The 20,578-nt window shown below is 43.8% G+C and overlaps 1 protein-coding gene across 4 annotated transcripts in view; it reads right to left on the reverse strand.

Moving 5' to 3' along the window:
• SPECC1 (sperm antigen with calponin homology and coiled-coil domains 1) overlaps positions 1-20,578 on the reverse strand; it is a 234,889-nt gene that overhangs the window by 108,872 nt on the left and 105,439 nt on the right. For all 4 annotated transcript variants that reach the window (XM_066599531.1, XM_066599532.1, XM_066599534.1 and 1 more), the window contains 3 exons: positions 8,623-8,827; positions 1,871-1,944; positions 5-180 (listed from right to left, as the gene is read on the reverse strand). In XM_066599531.1, the coding sequence (XP_066455628.1) occupies positions 5-180; positions 1,871-1,944; positions 8,623-8,827 (455 nt within the window). The remainder of the gene's footprint in view (positions 1-4; positions 181-1,870; positions 1,945-8,622; positions 8,828-20,578) is intronic.

Here is a 20,578-nt window from a genome sequence, read left to right on the forward strand (position 1 = left end):
TGACCTGCTCCCTCGCACGTCTTCCAGCTCCCGGTGAAGATGGGCATTCCTTTCTTCCTCTTCCTGTAACCTCCTCTTCACAGCGCGGAGCTCTTGCTGAGCTTCACATTTAATGTCATTTGCCACCACCACTGCTGTCTGTAGGTCTGCCTGGAACCGCTTCCATTCTTCAACATCCTCCTATAATAGAATAAACCATAGCACTACTGACATTTCAACACTAGAGGGCAGCACAACATTCCATTCAAGTACCATATTTATATACATGGGTTTCTTTTCCAAAAATGACAATGGCATCACAGAACTATATTCCTATTAGCAGGCTCTTAAGAATTCAGTAATTTCAAGCACTTTTTTTAGTCTTTAGCAAATGTTATATTGAGATGCATTATCACACCAGAGTATCCCGTAAAAACAGCTTATAACTTACCGGGGGAAGATAAATCAAAACGGATGCAAAGGAAAACTGGCTTAGTTGCTCATAGCAACCAATCAGATTCCATTTCTGGAAAGCACAGACCTGATTGGTTGCTATGGGCAACTAAACCAGTTTACCTTTGCCCCACTTTTGATTTATCTCCCCAGTTATTTTTCACTCCCTTTCAGACTGAACCGATTAGGAATAACGGGTAAAGACAGATTAAAGGGGTTGTCCCGCGAAAGCAAGTGGGGTTATACACTTCTATATGGCCATATTAATGCACTTTGTAATGTACATCGTACATTAAATATTGGCCATACAGAAGTTATTCACTTACCTGTTCCGTTGCTGGCGTCCTCGTCTCCATGGTGCCGTCTAATTTCAGCGTCTAATCGCCCGATTAGACGCGCTTGCGCAGTCCGGTCTTCTCCCTGGTGAATGGGGCCGCTCGTGCCGGAGAGCTGGTCCTCGTAGCTCCGCCCCGTCACGTGTGCCGATTCCAGCCAATCAGGAGGCTGGAATCGGCAATGGACCGCACAGAGCCCATGGTGCACCATGGGAGAAGACCCGCGGTGCATCGTGGGTGAAGATCCCGGCGGCCATCTTGGTAAGGTAAGTAAGAAGTCGCCGCAGCGCGGGGATTCGGGTAAGTACTAAACGTTTGTTTTTTTTAACCCATGCATTGGGTTTGTCTCGCGCCGAACGGGGGGCCTATTGAATAAAAAAAAAAAAACGTTTCGGCGCGGGACAACCCCTTTAAGCTTTGAACAAAGGAAATTTGTCCTAAAGTGCTACTGGAAGTTTGAAAACAAAGTGCAAAGAAACTTTCAGGCAGTTTCAAACTAATTCCCCTAGGTGACTTCTTATCACTGGGATTAGAGAGAAGTTTGAAGCAACTGTACAGAATGTCCACAAGAAACACTCCGGAAGACCGCGGACATTGACGAGCCCCACAAAGCAAGAAAGGTTGATGGAAAAGTATCTTCAGAGTTTTTCTGCTTCGTTTGGGAAAAAGGATTACGGAACCCCCTGGTCGAAAGGATCTGTCTTATGACGGAAATGAACAGCGCCAAACAGACCCCATTGACTAGAATGGGGTCTGTTCAGTTTCCGCTAAGACACCTGGCATTTTACTGGAAGAAAGTGCTGCATGCCGTGCTTTTTCTTCCATTATCTTGTACCAGATCTGCGACGCAACCTCAGATTGGAGGTTCCAGCGCAGATGTGAAGGCGGCCTTGCTGAAAGTAGTAACATTTTACAGACTTGCACATCTCGGCACATTACAGTAATACAAATATTTATAATGCACTAACATTCTCCAAACACACAAAAACAACAGATAAAACAACCACCTTCATGCTAATGAAACAAATCTATATACTAAAACCCTGCTTACGGCTTACAATAGATAATATCCACATAATTTCTACATCAAATGCGGCTTTTACCTTCATTTGTTTCGCAAGGACCTTCATTTGTTTTTCCAGATCTTGTTTTTGTTCCTCCAGTTTATCCACTTTATCTTAAAAAATAAGAACACAGGTTTCAATTGCAGTGCAGTACTTAACATATTAGGTGCCGCATTCTACTCTACAGCCACTGGGTGGTGCTGGTTTGCTACTAATACTGATGTATAGGTGTGATGCAGCTTCTATGGCATCATCCAAGGTTAGATACACAGTATATGATAATCACTTGTTTGTCCCCAGCATACTTTTACACATACGGATGCTGAACATCTGCTCTTGCCATTTCGCCTATTGCATATAGAATTTAAAGCAATAAAAATAGGATAAAAATGTTATTATCATTATCGGCATCTGAAGGATTATGGGATATTGTTACCAGTGCTAGAAATAATTGTATCATAACCATAATACATATCACTGGAAGAGAGCCAAAAATGCAATACCTGATAAGGTGCAGAGCAGGCATGATCGCCGCTAAGTCGGCACAATGGCCGTAGGGTCGGCACAATGGCCGTAGAACCTAGCAATATGCAGCAAGCCAGACTATAAACCGGAGGAGCTAAACTGTCCACTGCAGACTTATATGCAGCCACCGACTCAACCCAGCCCAGATTGGGGAGAAGAGACTGCATGCAACTAGATCTGCAATGTGAACGATACCACAGAAGCCAGCCAATAGATGGGTGCGTCCCACAATACAGGATTACAACTCACACTGACATAGCAGTGGGTTGCCCTGTATCTCAACAGTGGGCCACACTGGCTGACATCTTGGGCTTCCCCAGATGTCTATAGCAAACTGCATAAAGAAAATACTGATACACACTAATAAAATGCGGGTGTTAGTTAGCATTTTGGCCAAGACGCATAAGCTGATGGGCCGAACGGCAAGGCCACACCGCGTCCGTCAGAACCTGCAGAATCTCACTGTAAAGTAAATTAAAATCACAGAGGTGAGGGGGAACACAAAAACATATTTCACTGGAAAAGAGCCAAAAATGCAATACCTGATAAAGTGCAGAGCAGGCACGATCGCCGCTAAGGCGGCACAATGGCCGTAGAACCTAACAATATGCAGCAGACCCTACAGCCATTGGTTTATAGTCTGGCTTGCTGCATATTGTTAGGTTCTACGGCCATTGTGCCGACCCTACGGCCATTGTGCCGGCCCTACGGCCATTGTGCTGGCTTAGCGGCCATTGTGCTTGCTCTGCACCTTTCCAGGTATTGCATTTTTGGCTCTTTTCCAGTGAAATATGTTTTTGTGTTCCCTCTCACCTCTGTGATTTTAATAACCATAATACACATAAATCATTCAGGATCCAAATCATCTATGCTCTTCAGCTACACAATGTTTCCAGGAAACTCCCAGCAAGCAACATCAAACCCCAGAGCTCCCCATTAGAGGATTCTCTGCACTCACTGGTCACTTGCCAATGCTCACAAGTCAAAGGACAGATCTTCTTCCCCTCCTATGGAAACAATTATTTTGTGCATTTGCACAAGCGGATGATGAGCTACTGCTAATGAACAACGGATGACTGGAAACTATATGTTCACAACAGAAAGAAATGCAAGAACAAAAAGACAAAAGAGATGATAAATACTGTACAAACATAGGCCTCTCTTCCCAAGCCGCTGTGTGCAACTGTGGAAAGTCATATCAGTCGCATCCTTCACAAACTTTCATTCAGTAGAATTAAAAAGTTAGTGGATCTTTAAAAAATTGCCATGACTCAAACCCGTTGCTGAATGCATTGAGCGGACTACATACACTAAGTAGTCCTCCCTCACAAAGACCGAGTGGACTACTTAGCGCGCTCCTTTGTAGTGCAGTCAATACATTCAGCAACGGGTTTGAGCGCTGACAATGGGGACCAGTGAGGAAGATCAGAATAAAACTTACACCCCCGGACTCAGCGGGTCACCTACACCTATAAATTCAGCTTGTAAGGCTCAAAGTAACTGAAAGACTCTTTAACACTCCCAAGTTTCCCCATATTTACAGTTGACTGCTTTGGGATCAGATCATTGTCAAGGGACCCTTCTAACAAATAGCGATTGTGCAAAACAGAGAACCCCTATAAAAGGCAAACACTGACTTGCAGTAATGCTACCTTCTAATAGGTGGCGCTGTAAGCCCTATTGGAAGGTATGCTAAGATAGGAGGTCCTCATTTGCATAGTTAAATTTCCCAGAGGAGCATGTATGGCCTTATAAGTCTCCTCACGCCTACTAGCTGCTCTCCCCAAGGAAACTGTACCCTACCCAACCATTTCTTGTCATAAAATGATCCTATCATAATTACAGTGTATGCTAAACACTTCTCACATGCCCACAGGACACATGGCAGTTGGCAAATAAAGATGAAGGTCTAGCAGTTGCTGTAAGCAGTCTTTACTGCTTGGGGCACACCAGCTACAGGGAACGCTACAGTAAGGCACAGTCTCTTGAACCATAATAGAAAGGCGGGTACAGCCATATTACCATTGGCGGCATCTGTTTCTCTACTGGCAGCTGGCAAGATCGATTGGCACAGTCCCTTGCAACAATGGTTACACCAGACTTGGGATCACTTGCAGCTCCTCCTGTGGTATCCATAGGCTGGATGCACAGCTCTCAGTTCACACGGTGAGATGTACCACCAATCAACAAGCATTTTTATGCTCAATGAAACAGAATAACCAACTGATCTTTACACAGCCCGATTGATGGGCGAACGAGCGTTCAGAGGAGCATTCGGGCCCAAACATCAGATGGTATTAAAGCATCTATAGACCTGGTGCCCACAGCCTAGACATAGTTTTCCACATCCCCTGGACACACAGGGCTTCACCCCAGGACTAGAAACGGATATCTTGTTCTCTGCACATGTGAGCCGTGCAACGCTCCGGCATACTCCCGCTACCTCCATAGTTTTGGTGTTCTTCTTCTCCCCAATTATAACAAATTGGGCTGTAGTTTCCCACAGCCAGATCTACAACGCTCTACCTATGTTGGATATTGCCATCTCCTTCAGTAAAAACAAAGTCAAATTACAGCATAATAAAACTCTTTAACACCCTTAACAGGCAAGAAGATCATCATTCCCATGGAGTTGCTCCTCCATACTTTACACCATAAACACTGCTTGGAACACAATGCTTCTTAAGTAGCGTGTACATCCCACAGAGGTAGACCATGCAAATGCTATGGGGCCCATGGAGACAGAGGGCCCAGCAATTTCTAATCCAACCCCCTTTCCTGCTAAGTGGATGGGACCAGTACGGGATTCTCCTCCCCTGAGGAGCTGAACTGCTCAACAACAAGAGGGTTGGGAAATGTCTAAAGGGTTAGGGAAAGAAGTGGAATAGAAAGCAAACAACAGACCCTTCTGTCCTGGGTGCCCCAATTCAACACCTTAATAATGTGCCCATTTTAATCTTTGCTACAGGGCCTCCTCTATTCTATGTACGCCACTATTTCCAAATCGGACATAAATATAGTACATGTTCTGTTTTGCCCAAATATTTGCTTTTTATTCTGGAAGTCATTTTTACATGAATACGTCTTCTCCCATAAGGCTCTGGTGTATTTATTCCCCTTTCCCAGCCTTCTTGTTAGATTTCCAAAGTTTTCTTGCAAGTCGCCTTATCCCGGTCACCCAGTACATAGTTCACCTCTTAGCTCTATTGCTATATTATCTAATCACAACCAGCTTCCTGTCTGGAAAGAAAGACAAAGCAAGCAGCAGTTTGGCGTTCAATCACTTTTATAATGTGTGTAGCCTTGAATTTGGGGGAAGGAAAAGAATCCCAGAGAATCTCTTCAAGGACGATCTATAAACTGTATCCAGGGGGAAGGTTCTGTATTAAACATAATGGAGCTCATCACTACCAAGGCATGTGGAATATGCAGCAGATATATCCATGTATTGTACTAATGGGTGATCTGCATGGACTGTGTACCAGTCATTTGGTACACACAGGCCAGACATATACAAGCCGCTTCTCTGCAAGGTGCAGCGAAGGTTTTATAAGGCACTAAATATTTTTATGACATTTACCCTCATATCAGCATTTGAGGAAGAAGATCTTATCTCCCACATGTGATACTATTGATATATCACCTTTGTCCTGTATGAAATCCAATCTGCCAATAAAGCCTCCAATGATGGAAAATACCACCTCTATTTAAGTGGCACAAATCATGGATCTCATCTTGCTTTGCGATTATCCATTAGTCTAGAAAGATAAGGTTTCTCCTTGAGGACAGCGCCAAGTTGTCATACTAGGAGTCTTATATAGGCTCACTAAGCAACGCAAAAGTATGCAAATAGGGAATGGATAAGTACCTCCACAGTGCCACCTATTGGAAGGTAACTTCCTTATATGTCAATGTTCAACTTTTCAACAGACCTCAAAGGCCCATTTAAACGTAACGATTATCGGTCCAAAGTCGTTCAAATGACCGAAAATTAGCGATAATCGTTATATGTAAACGCGGGCATCGTGCACTTTTCGTTTGAACAATGATTTTAAGGTGAACTTAAAATCAAAATCCATCCTTCATCTACTGACATAGATAAATCAAAACACATTTATCTCTCAGTAGACCTCCCACTGATATCTCAATGGGAGTCGGCAGATTACATTGTAATCTGCTGTCAGCCTCCAGCAGAACAATGCAGCTGTGTGCACAGCTGGGCGTGTGATCACAGGCTGGGCTCTGCAGACAACTCCAATAGGTCCTGTTACATGTAAATGTAGATGATAAAAAGTGTTAATGGCCATTAAGACTTTATGCAAATAGATCACAACATCTTTCAGTTGTTTGAAAGATTATCCTATCCTTAAGGGCTCCCACACATTTGCGTTTTTTTTTAACACGAATGTCAGTGGGACTTTCTAATGTTAAAAACACATCGTGATTTTTGTGCGATGCGTTTTTAACATTAGAAAGTCCCATTGACATTCACGGTAAAAAAAATGCAGCGTTAACGCAGCGTTAAAAAAACGCAAGTGTGTGGGAGCCCTAAGGCTGGATTCAGACGAATGTATATCGGCTGGGTTTTCACGCCCAGCCGATATACGTCATCTCTCTCTGCAGGGGTGGAGCTTGGAAGAGCCAGGAGCAGTGCTCTGAGCTCCCGCACCCTCTCTGCCTCCTCTCTGCCCCTCTGCACTATTTGCGATGAGGAGAGGCAGGACGGGGGTGGGGCTAATTCTCAGAACTTAGCCCTGCCCCACCTCCTTTCATTGCAAATAGTGTAGGGGGGCGGAGAGGGGGTGGAGAGGAGGCAGAGAGGGGGCGGGAGCTCAGTTCCTGCTCCTGGCTCTTCCATCCTCCCCCCCCCCCTGCAGATGAGGACATCGTATATCACCTTGGCGTGAAAACCGAGCCGATATACGTTCGTCTGAATCCACCCTTAGGCTAAGGATATAAACCAAACCAGAGTCTTCTCCAGACGGATTGTGTGTCTCTTCCTTCTGGAGAAGATTGTAGTCTGGGTTACACCCTTAGTCATGTAGTTGAGGTCTGTTGAAAGGTCAAACATTGACTTATATAAAGAAACCATCTTTCAATAGGTGGCGCTGTGGAGGTACCTTTCTATGACTACACTTTACAACATGATTGTAGCCTACAAAGATGACAAACAGTCACAGTTACGGTCAGGTCTGGTGTTACATTGCAAGGTGCCCTGTGTGTTACCTTCTTTGGCAGGACAGGTCATCAGTAGTCGATCAGTATGGGTCCGCCGCTCAGGATCTCCGCCAATCAACTGATCCTCCTGACAGCTGTAGTGTGTCCGCATTAGAAATTAATGGGATCAAAGCCCTCTATTACACTTGTGGCTCCTCTTTGCAGTAGCGGACGCCAAGTATAATAAATGGCATTACTCCCATTGATTTCAATGGGAGTGAATCCTTCCATTACATTCCAGCTCCAACCCAAATGTGGACAACTGCGCTTGGCTGCACCGACAGCCGGCGGACTGATAAGTGGGAATCTCAAGGCGGACCCTCACGGATCGATTATTGATGACCTTTCCTGAGGATAAATCATCAATAGTCCCTTTAATATGGTAACAGTGCTTTAGAAAGCAAATACCCCCCATGGTGCTCAAAGAAAACTAACATACAGTAACCAAATAAGAGTTCCATAGATAAAGTAGTTTAATAATTGTGTTATACAATGTCTGGTGAATTCTGCTACTTCAGTATGTATAGCTCTTAGTAAAGTCTGTGCTGGTCACAAGCATTGGGTTCCAGTCTGTATGTAGGGCTCCCTTTAACATGGGCAGTTGATATCGTATGTCTTAAGCGGTTAGTGGCCTTGCTCTTGTGGTGTATAGTCTTGACAAACAACCATAGATTTTATAGATCAAGCCTAGCTTGATTATGATTGGTATGTGACCCCCACAAATCCTGAGAATGGCAGTCCGGTTGATCCCCAAGTAACGGAGTGGAGGTCTTGCAGGTGCGCCGTCGCTTTTTTTTTCCCTTCACCGACACCACTGAGGTAAAGCACTTCGGCAATCTTCAGCGCGGTCATTGAAGTGAATTGAGCAGCGGTGCATCGGCAAGACCTCCACTCCATTCATTCAGGGACTGGCCAGACCCCCACCGATCATAAAGTTATAGGGGATAGCTTTATAACTTGGCACAACCCCTTTAATTACAGTGTAAACCAGTGAGCCATCTCATTCTTCATGGTTTCCGTGATACGTTTTCTATACATTCAGTACTTACTTTCCAGGTCGCTGATGATTTGGTTATTATGTAGTTTCACAGCGCGATGTTGCTCTACTTGGTCCTCCAGTTCAAAAATGGTGTCCTTCATGTCTTTGATCTCGGACTCCCTGTCGATGCTCTTCTGTAGTTTCAGGTTTGCAGATTTCAGCTGCTCTTCTCTCCGGTCACCGAGCTCCTTCAGGTCATGGCATTCAGTCTCCACCTATGGAAATAGTTAAAGGCATAAGATATCACCAATCGGCTTGATCTCCCAACTTTACAGATTCATATCTGTGCCCGTAGCCAGCAGAATACACTGCGGGGGTTACGGATCCTAATGCTGTACGGTCTTCAGATACACCATGTGCACATTCCGAGAGGCAAGAAGAGGCCAGCAAAAAAAAAACCAGTTGGGAGGTTTCAGAAGAACATAACAAAAGAGAGGGGGTTAGAAATGTTTTGGATTCAGCATATTTTCTGTATTTGAGGGCCCTGCTACCTGCTTTCAACTTTTTCAATACGAAAGTAAGAATAACTAAGTAACTTTCTAAATACATTCCATTGATTAGCGCATTCTGTTCTTGAGTTACAGTTCTGTGATGTATTCCCTGGCTGCGTTTACAATTCAGCAAGCTTCAGAGCTGAAATCCCCCAATATTCCTTGCTGACTCCATGTCTGTACAAAGCTTTTTCTGCGAAATACAGTCCGTGCCCTAAACACTTCATAGAAGTCTGACTGCATTATGGGACTCAGCCAAGTGGATACAGACCTGCCTACTAACCAGCTTGCAGCTCTACACTAGAAGTGTATGTTCCTATGGGGCAGAAATACTGCAGATTTCCCGCACGGAAAATCCGCAGCATTTACAGGCCAAGCTACGTAGAACGACTGACATGCGCAGATTTTAAACCTGCAGCGTGTCAAATTGGCCGGGCTCACATGAGCATAAGATTATCACGTATTACGGTGCAATGTACGCGGTAAATCACAGGCAAATACACTTCCGTTGTTTCGATCACATTTGTGTGCAAGAATTCCGCAGTATGCAAGCACAAAGAAAAAGAATGCAGCGTGTTCTATTTTGCCGCGAATTACACGCAAGGGAGGTCATTGTTCTCTATGGGGGCGTAATCAACCCCACTCATAACCAATTACATTGCGTATGGGCGGCATATGAAAACGCCGTTGCAAACCAGGAAGACTTTCACACACTATCACTGCAAGAGAAGAATCACTTGTGTAAATTGCACGGATTTTAATGGGTTCGTTCACAAGGACGTATAGAACGTGCGCAGTTTTGTCGCGCAATAAAACACATAGCATGTTACCGTATATTCCAGCGTATAAGACGACCCCCCAACTGTCACCTTATATGCCTGGAATACAGTGGAGCAAAAAAAAAAATCATTACTCACCTCCCCTGGCGTTCTGCGGCGCTGCTGCAGGCTGTCGCTCCCTCCTGGTCCCCGGCAGAGCATTGGGAGGTGAGTAATGATTTTGGTTTTTTTTGATACTTTCTTTTTTTTTGTATTACCGGCGTATAAGACGACCCCCGACTTCAGAGCAGATTTTTCGGGGTTCAAAAGTCGTCTTATACGCCGGTATATACGGTATATTGCAAAGGCAAATAGAACATATGACACTGATTAGGCTAATAAGCCATTGCAATATACAGGACCGTGGCTGCGTGATTTTTTTTCCGCACGTAAATACGTACCATTTGTGTGTGCAAAAAGGACAGAAGAAAAAAAAAAGGCAGTTGCATGTGCAAATACGCAACACCTAATGCGCAAAACCGTGGCGCGCATACGTTTGTTTGAATGCGGCTTAGGTGTGCCATTACACGGTATATTTGCTACAGAAAACAGTTTTTAAAAAACGAACATAAATTTACATGTTACTTTTTTTTTTTAACGCATTCTCAGCAACATAAAACGTATGTATATTTTCACAAAAAACCTGCGTTTTTACATGCGCTTTTTTCAATTTGCAGCAAAACACTAAGCACTCTAATACTCCGTTAGGGCGACTGCACATGAGCGTATTTGGTACTTGCTGTGGGTCACCGATTGCCACGTACTATTTTGGCGTCTATGCATGCACATTATGCGCCAAGATAGAACGCGCTGCGATCTTTATTTCGTGTGATCGGAAGCATGGGAGCCTATAGCAGATTGGTACAGCGTATTCTGCACACGGAATACACTGTAACAGTACATTCATGTGAAAGAGCGTTTAATCAGCATCTGTGCAAGATGCATAATGCATTTATAAAGTAGCACAACTCTTTATGCTGACGACATATGCAAAGTGTTGGGCAAATATGGACATGCCCTTTAAATTTGGCACTCCTGTGATGTACCCGGAGGGCACATAATTGCACCAATAATTAGAAGTGATTTCGAGGTCTGCCCTACAGCGTTTGTCTAGTAATGCTGCGCCCTAGCCCTATTGTGTTAATCATGGAAAACAAATGCAGTGGGGACGGGACTGATCGTTAAATCATTCCCTATTTCATCAGTTAGTAAGGTTGAGTGAACAGAGGAACAGGATGAACACTCACTGTGTGCGAGGATTAACAATCCCGCAGGGTACAGACATTTACCACATCAACAAAGGCGGGTCCATCCATTAGCACATATGGAACCGACTCAAGTGCTCGGAGCCCCGGGGTTACTCCATTACATCATCCTCATCGTATATTCATCACACTGAGATCACCAGGAAACAGCAAGTGCCAGACTGTATCTTACCATACAGGAAACAGTTGATACTACTGATAAAATACAATCCTCACTCTCATCATAGACTCATCCTGATCATTAGATTTGATTTATAGATTAGGAGCCGTTATATAGCTTCCCCCATAATGAAAGCCAACTGTAATCAAGGATAACTGCAGCAAGAATCACAAGTAGTATTTATTTCCATATGTTAATACTTAGTTGGGCTCCTTTGGCCCCAATGACGTTGGATACTCTCTGTATTATACTTTCTACTAATGTCTCATACACTTCACTTGGAATTTCCCTCCATTCACCCTGCAAACACATGGCAAGTTCTCTCAAAAGAAGTTGGACGCTGTTCCAGTTCGTTCCAAAGATGTTCAGTAGGGTTCAGGTTGGGACTTCATGCAGCCGGTCCAATCGTGGAACATCCATATCCTCAAGCCAACGTATTACAGCGTTGGATTTGTGACAAGGAGCGTTGTCTTGTTGGAAGTATTGCTGACTATTCCCAGGGTATTACCACATTGTCGGCAGCACGTTATTGTCCAGAATGTTATTTTTTATGTTCATAGTTGTTGCCTCTACAACTAACAGACCGAGACCATGCCATGCAAAAAACATTGCCAGACCAGAACAGAACCTCTGTCATACTTAACTATTGGCACAGCACACTCAGTCAAAAGGCATACTTCAAGGCATCCCCCAATGGGTAAGTCCAACTGATGTGAAGATGGAGTAGTGCGATTTATCACTCCATAGAATGTTCTTCCATTGCTCAATTGTCCTATGATGAGACTCTTTACACAACTGCAATGGGTGCATGTTTGCCACTTACCAGAGGAAGAGATGTCAGCAGGAGGTACTACTAAAATTAAGCAGGCAAGCCGGTAGAGACAATGTAATGATCTAAGCAATGTTCTGCTGGGAAACCTTGGCATTCATATGGATGTTATCTGGCTACCGTATGTATCACCTACCTAAATATTGCTGCAAAACAAATACCCCTTTCATACTGGTGGTACTCTGTAATGGCAGTGGCTTCTTTCAACAGGATAATGTGAACTGCCGCGCCACAAAAATGGTTCCAAAAAGCTTTAAAAAGGAATATGACAAAGAGTTCAAGGTGTTAACTTGGTCACCAAATTCCTGAGATCTCAATACGATCGAGCATCTATGGGATGTGTGGTAAAAACAAGCCCGATCCATGGGGGCCCCAACTCACAACTTACAGGACTTTGGGCTGGTTGCACCAACATTACAATTGGAGATCAACAAGAGTTGATCTAAGATCAAGTAGAAAAACATTGCACCAATGTGGTTTAGCCCGTGATCTTGGTTGAAACCTCTGATCAAACTCATTGATCCAAGTTCAACTGGCAAAATCCAAGATGACGATCAGTGGATCGGGGATGACTTGATATTCTGGTACAACCCCTTTAACGAAAACCATCCTCCCATTTAGTTTCTACCATTCCTATGCAGACCTATGATTCTCAATGGGTACAGACTACAAACCAACCTTGCATAGTCTGACCGTGCGGTCAATGCGTTTCTACTACCTACAAGAAGCAGGACCTACACAACTCAAAGTGAACAAAGGCCTATTAAAATAGTTACATGCGCACCTCATTAAACAACTCCAGTCAGTGTCTCTAAAGTAAAATAAACTTTCATTAAACTTGAAGTGTCTCTGGGCTCCAGATCACACCCCGCTGTTCCCTAACGAATGTCATCATGCATTATTTGTTGTATCCCAGAAATGCATTTCTTTCTTGTGTGCAATGTAATATAATCACTTAATAAAACCAAGATGCATAAAATAACAAAAAAGGACAACAACAACTTTGTACATACCGTATGTTGATTAAGTATAAAAGTCTAATTCAAAGTCACATTTCAACAAAGAAAACGAATAAAGTCAAAAGAATGAAGCATTAAATAAAATAAAGGCCGTACAGCCGGATTCCATTAAATCTCAATATTGAATAATTCTACCATTTCCCACAAGACTCCGTAACATCAGGCCTACGATTCTACTGTATTCCACTCACCTAATAAACTTCCATGCACATCTGGAATCTCCTGACCTTTTCACATCAGGGGGTGCCATTTGGCATTGATATTCAAGTTAACCAAATCCAGTTGCCCACCGCTTCCTTCTCGTCTTTCCCATTCCCATCCGTAACTTGCAGTGACCCCATCCTCTGGGACGCGGAATGAAACACAAATCGCAGAAATGCTTCACACATTAATTTCTTCCTGGAACCGGCAAAATCTTATTTCAAACACCTGGACCACTGAAGAAAACCAGCCAATCCAAAGCGAGCATTCAGAAATATTGTGGTTTTTGCGCTACGCGGTACATTTTCTGACTACGAGTTATATCCCCGCGGATGAGGGTCACTAATCTTTAGCTGAAACAGCTGTATACACGACTACGCTTACTACTGCATTTGTCAGTAACGCTATGGGATGGTATTTTAAAGAGTAAGGTAATTGCCAAATTTCAGGTAACATTCGGGTCCCCAGAACTAACGTAAAAAAAATAAAAATCTGCAAGGGTGTATTTGTACGGGTAATTTCCATGAGTGATTTCCGTCCAACTGAGATGGACAGAACTTGCGCAAGTAAAGAAATCATTATTTTCAATAGGATTCTACACACAGGTGATTATTCTCTCAGAATGAGAGTCCAAGACTGAAAAAAATCGCAGCACGTCTTATTTTTGGGCAATTCTTGTTGAAGAATCACCCATTATTTTCTGCGATTTGCATGTAAGTCCGATACGTTTAGTTTTCATTTTAACTATTGGAACAACATGCGATTTTTTTTCACATACGTGAAAAACTTATGTACATCGATGCAATGTGGTTTTTACACTATCATCAACTATCAACTAAACTTCCCTGGGCTATTGGGGTAATAAAAGAAAGCAGGCTATCTGTAAGCAGAGAGATGGTGAGGGAACACTTAGCTAACTTAAATGAATTCAAGTCTCAAGGTCCAGATGAATTACATCCTAGGATACTAAAGGAAGCAGCAGAGGTTATTGCTGAACCACTCGCCGTAATCTTTGAAAATTCCTGGAGAACAGGAGTAGTCCCAGAAGACTGGAAAAGGGCAAATGTTGTCCCTATCTTCAAAAAAGGGAAGAAGGTGGATCCAGTAAACTACAGGCCTGTGAGTCTGACCTCTATACCAGGAAAGATCTTTGAACAAATTATTAAACAGCATGTATGCAAGCACTTGGATAAAAATGGAGTAATTAACCAGAGCCAGCATGGGTTTGTAACAAACAAGTCATGCCAGACGAATCTAATTTCCTTCTTTGACAGAATCACCGACTGGGTTGATCAGGGAAATGCGGTGGATATAGAATATCTTGACTTTAGTAAAGCATTTGACAAAGTATCTCATACCATACTTATTGAAAAAATGACCAAATATCGGATTGACAAGGCAACTGTTATGTGGATTCACAACTGGCTGAGTGATCGTACTCAAACAGTGGTCATAAATGGCTGCAAATCCAAGTGGAAGAATGTAACAAGTGGGGTGCCACAAAGGCTCTATCCTAGGCCTAGTGTTGTTCAACATTTTATAAAATGATCTGGAAGAGGGAACTGATGGAAAACTGATCAAATTTGCAGAGAACACAAATCTAGGAGGGATAGCTAACACTAGGGAAGAGAGAGTATTCAAAAAGATCTAGAAAAGCTTGCACTGTGGGCAGCGACTAACAAAATGGTATTTTTTTTAACAAGGAAAAATGCAAAGTCCTACATCTTGACGAGAAAAATGAAAAAAGCACATACAGAATGGGAGGAATTGGGCAAAGCAGCATGACATGTGAAAAAGACTTGGGTATACTAATAGATCATAGATAGAGATGAGCGAGCCTGATCGGATAAGGAAGTTACTCGAGTGAGCCTCGCTCTTCTCGAGTAACTGCATTCTCGTCCGAGCAGGCTCGGAGGGGGCACGGGGGGAGCGGGTGGGAGAGAAGAGTTACCAAGATGGTGAGCGGTCTGCAAATCATGTCCTATGAGGAACGGTTCAAGGATCTGGGAATGTTTAGCTTGCAAAAAAAAAAAAAAAGGCTGAGAGGAGACTTAATAGTGGTCTACAAATATCTGAAGGGCTGTCACAGTGCAGAGGGATCAGCCCTATTCTCATTTGTACAAAGAAAGACTAGAAGCAATGGGATGAAACTGAAAAAGAGGAAACACAAATTTCTGACAGTGAGGGTGATCAATGAGTGGAACAGGTTACCAAAGGAGGTGGTGAGTTCTCCTTCAATGGAAGTGTTCAAACAAAGGCTGGACAGACATCTGTCTGGGATGATTTAGTGAATCCTGCAATGAGCAGGGGGTTGGACCCGATGACCCTGGAGGTCCATTCCAACTCTACCATTCTATGATTCTAATAGCTGAAAAACTGTAGAAGAAGTGAGTGCAATACAAGTCCAATTTTCTTGCACTTGTCTGTGTACATATAGGGCCCCTAGATATCATGTGCTATCTATAATACTGGTACATGAACTATAAAGGCCGTCTCATGGTGGAGACACTGCAGAAATTTCACAGCATTTACAGAACAATCCATGTTGAAAAGATTTTAAATAGAGATGAGCGAACCTACTCGGCCACACCCCTTTTTCGCCCGAGTGCCACAATTTTCGAGTACTTCCGTACTCCGGCGAAAAGATTCGGGGGGCGCCGTGGGTGAGTGGGGGGTTGCAGCGGGGAGTGGGGGGGGGGGGGGAGAGAGAGCTCCACCCTGCTCCATGTGCCGTTCATACAGACAGATTTTTCCACTATGGATTTCTAATCAGCGTTGTATAAGAAAGACAGTGACATGTCCGTTACTAAAGCACATTCCATGTGGAAACTGCAGTGGATAGCCTCATGTGAATTAGTCCCCAATGAATGAGGCATGACAAACAGCAAACCTGCGGCAGAAATCCTTGCATTTCTTCTGCAGATTCTCTTGAAGAGAGCTGAACAGAAAGAAGAGACAGGAAGTAGTGGGGAGAGGTGCTCAGTGCGGGATGGAGGTTGAAGCAGGAGTCTCTCCTGGTCTACCGCAGTGTCACGGATACAGTCCAAAGGATGGTCCCTTCCAAAAGGAAGAGATACATCCATAGAGAGCAGCTAAGGTGTGGACAGAGAACAAATGGAGTCTCTCCTGCTTTGTGCTACAGGCCTTTAGCAATTGTCCTATGGGCAGTGTTCCTCTAGTGTTAGTGCTGAAAAGTGAAGTAAGTGCCATATGTTTCTTTCCCTTCCTTCCCTCAAACAATGGTTAAACATAATGGAGGACTGGAGCGAAAATGATCCTTGGTGAATTAAAGCCTGCAGATTTGATTTGCAGACCTTTTGGTCCGGAAAACAAATCGCAGCATGCTCCGTTTCAGTGCGGATCCCACACCGACGAATTCCATTGAAGTCAATGGAAGCTGTCCGATCCGCGGCCCGTCTGCAATTTAACGGGCCATGGATTCCGCGGGAAAGCAGGAGTTTAAAAACAAAAGTTGACTGCACCAGCGCGCGGACGGTGCTTCCGCACACATCTGCAGTGAAGAAAATAGACCTGGACAGGCACGCAGAAGACCCGGACAGATACGCAGCGTCCTCGGCTGCGGGCAGGGTTGGAATCCACTGCGGGCTCCCAAACGCAGAATACGATCCGCCCCTTGGATATGAGGCTTTATTCCAAGTTCTTGTGGTATAAGTTTTGCAGATTTCAGTGGAGAACGACGCACCAAAAATCTAAAACAATGAAGAAATGCAAGTAAATGGGGCTAAAGAACACCCCATTCACACAAAGCAGAAAAAAATCCACAATTTTTTTAGGGCATGTTGCAGATTTTCAGTATGTTCATGTAACACGTGAAGTTGCATTTTCCTTACATGATGGTATTAGATCAGCTCAAAGAGAGGAGCAGCGTAAACTGTAACATTGTAATGAATAGAAGATAATATATGATCTACTGACAATAAAACAGTCATGTCTGTAACTTACGGCTCCTGCGGGGAAATCAAATTTACTGCCATTACCCTGCAAGTCTGACAGCAGAAGGCCTTATGCACAGAGCAGCATGGGAGTGGCGCTGCGCAGTGCCCAGCAGATGCTGTATGTCTGCAGCTCTTCTCACCTAGAAGCAACGGAATCCATACAGAATCTAAGAAAAAAACTCTCTATGGCTCAAAATAAAACTGGAGGCATCTAAGGGTATCGTGGAGGTCGTGTGCAAGGGCAGAGCTGGCCATGTGTATGAGGCGGAATGCAAAACACACAAGCTGGCATGAATTGGCTGCCGGTTTCAGGAAAGCTGCAGGTAAACCACCACCAGCTTAGGAAGAGCTGGATAGGCTTGTCCTACTTTAAATGGCTGTAGCATTGGTTGTATCAGGGCTACCAACATGGTTTTAAAGGGAATATTCTTGGCTTTAAAATGACAGCAAATGCATGTTTGTAGCCCCTAAAGAACCGGAGTTCTAGCCATGTGAAGTCAGGAATACTGAATTTACAGCCGTCATATTTTATAGTGTGTGTAGAGAGGGAGGGGAGACCAGACCGGCAGAGAAGAGCTGTATAGCTCTCTGTCCCAGAGGAAGGATGACTTTTTCTTCTTGCTATCACACCAGCACCCACCATCAATCAGAAAGCATATTTGCTCTTTGATTGTCACATATGGTTTTTTTTTCCTACCCCCAAAGAGGAGTGAAATGCTGAGGACTTGCTCACCTAAATCACTCCTCCACTGTTTAACCTAGCAGATGCTGCAGCCATTGCTGACCGTGGCATCTAAATATTTTACCAGTAAAAAACTTTTTCCCCCAGAAGGCTTTAAATATTGAAAGGCTGGAAACACAAAACCTACACATAATTGGTATGGTCACATCTATAACTCCCTACTGACCTACAACTAATATCTGGCCACGGAGGGTTTTGTCTTAGGAAGAAAAAAAAAAGCTAGAAAAACTGCGGGGAAAAATGCCACAATAAAACGGGGCATTTAAAAATTTTTTTTAAAAAGCCGTGTGACACCACTCTAAGGAGTACTAAAAACTTAAGAAAAAAAAACTGTCCCACAATATTTGCGAAAATCCTTCAGCCTGAAGCAACGGGGTGTCACAGAGAAATGGTGAAAAAATTGGGGTTTGGTGTGCTATACAGATACCCAAGAGGGGTATATCTTATGGATGTATACACAAATTTGGTGTACAATAACTTACATGACCAGATTTCAATTGCAGAATCCATGATTGTCACCAGCGCAGACGGTATTCCGCACACATTGAAAGAATAGAACATTCGCTCAGATGAGCAGGTAGCGATTGCCGCGAGCGAATTTAAAAATCGCATGTTCTATTTTTGGGCGGAATCCGCACGGACGACTTCCATTGAAGTCAATGAGAGCTGTCCGACCTGCGGTCCATCCACAGATGACATTGCAAATAGGCCGCGCATACACGAAAAACAAAAAACTTTAAAAGAACAATCTGTACTGCGCATGACCGATGACGAGCGTCTGTGGTCATCCGCAACACAGAAAAGCAAAGGTAAAAGGGGTTCCCGACTGGGGTCAGAGACAGATTCTGCTGCGGTATCCAGATCGCCCGTGTGAGACCGGCCTTAGGAGTCATTGGTTGCACGTGGATAAAGATTAAATCAATATAGAAGACGATCAAGTGGTTTTCTGAAGAATGTCCTTGTGCTAGACATAGTGATGTCAATGTCAGAGCAGACTGTATAAAAAGGTCCTACGGCTAATGCAGTGGATATAGATCAGTGAATGTATCAGACTCCTGCAGGGTCAGAAAAAAATTCACCCCCTCCACCCCCAGAAATGGGCCACAATCACTGAGGGGGGGGGGGGTTGTTTTATGCCCCTCTAGACCAAATAGCTAAATCTGTGTTTTATTTCAACTCATATGTAAGTAACTATGTGACAAAAACATAACCACATATGGATAACACGTGACGAGCAAAACTCAAGAACCGCAAGAACGTCTGAAACATGGCGCTGCCTACACTGGGAGATGTTATTAGATTAGCTGGCTCATGATCAAACTAAGGCCTATTTCAAATGGACGATTTTCTGCAGCTAAGTTACATGTGCCAAAAAAACAGCGACTAATAGAACCAATGGTTTCATATGGAAACAATCAGATGAATGACTTGCAACACCAAAAAGGATAGGACATCAGCGACTGAAATTATCTATAGGAGACTATGCTAGCCAGCTAGCAAAGAAAGATGAAGGGAATCCTCACAGCCGGGACGGAGGGAAGATGGAGGGACTCTCCTGCTGCTGGGATGGAGGGGAACCCCTCCATCCCTGCTGTGGGGGAACCCTTCCATCTCTGCTGAGATGACAGTCCACGGCAATGAAAAGAAGCCCTGGAGGAACCCTCTTCATCCCTGGGGTGGGGCTTCCCTTCACTGGAGGGAGAGAGATGAAGAGAAGCCCTGGGGGAACCCCCTTCATCCCCAGGATGGAGATAAAGGGGGTTTCCCTGGGGATTCCCTTCATCAGCACATTTTTCTGTCAGTCCCAGCCGTGTGGATGGCCAAAAACAGGCATCTGACGCTCACAACTAGTGCTGCAGAAAATCGTCCGTCCAGACGATTTGCTGCAGTGCTCGCTGCGATTTTTTTTGCGCAGCTTGCTTCTGCTTTTGATGCCCATGTAAACTAGCCCTAAATAAGAAACAAGAGAGTGAAAACACTTGCAATAATGCGCAAAAGTTTTAGGCAGTTGTGGGAAAAATGCTGCAAAGTAAGAATGCTTTAAAAAACAGAAGTGTTCATATGTTATTTTGTCAATTAACAAAAGGCAAAGGGATTGAACAAAAGAAATCTATCAAATCAGTATTTGGTGTGACCACCCTTGGATTTCAAATTCTTCTAGGTACATTTGCACAAAGTCAGGAATTTTGTAGGTTCTAGTCAGGTGTGTAATTAACCAATTATACCAAAGGTGATAATTATCATCATGTTCATATGTAGGTTTAAATACAGTCATTAACTGAAACAGACAGCTGTGTAGGAGGCTTAAAACTGGGCAAAGAACAGAAACTCTCCTACAAAATTCAGGTTGTGGAAGGCAGTTTCATGCCACAGGTCGTACATCATGGCAAGACGGAGCCTGCACAACATGCAAAGTAGTCAGGGGTGGACTGGCCATTGAACCCACCAAGAAAAATCCTGATGGGCCAGGGCTAGGGCAGCCCTT

Source organism: Eleutherodactylus coqui, chromosome 4 (assembly GCF_035609145.1).
Source record: "Eleutherodactylus coqui strain aEleCoq1 chromosome 4, aEleCoq1.hap1, whole genome shotgun sequence".
Classification (NCBI taxonomy): Eukaryota; Metazoa; Chordata; class Amphibia; order Anura; family Eleutherodactylidae; genus Eleutherodactylus; species Eleutherodactylus coqui.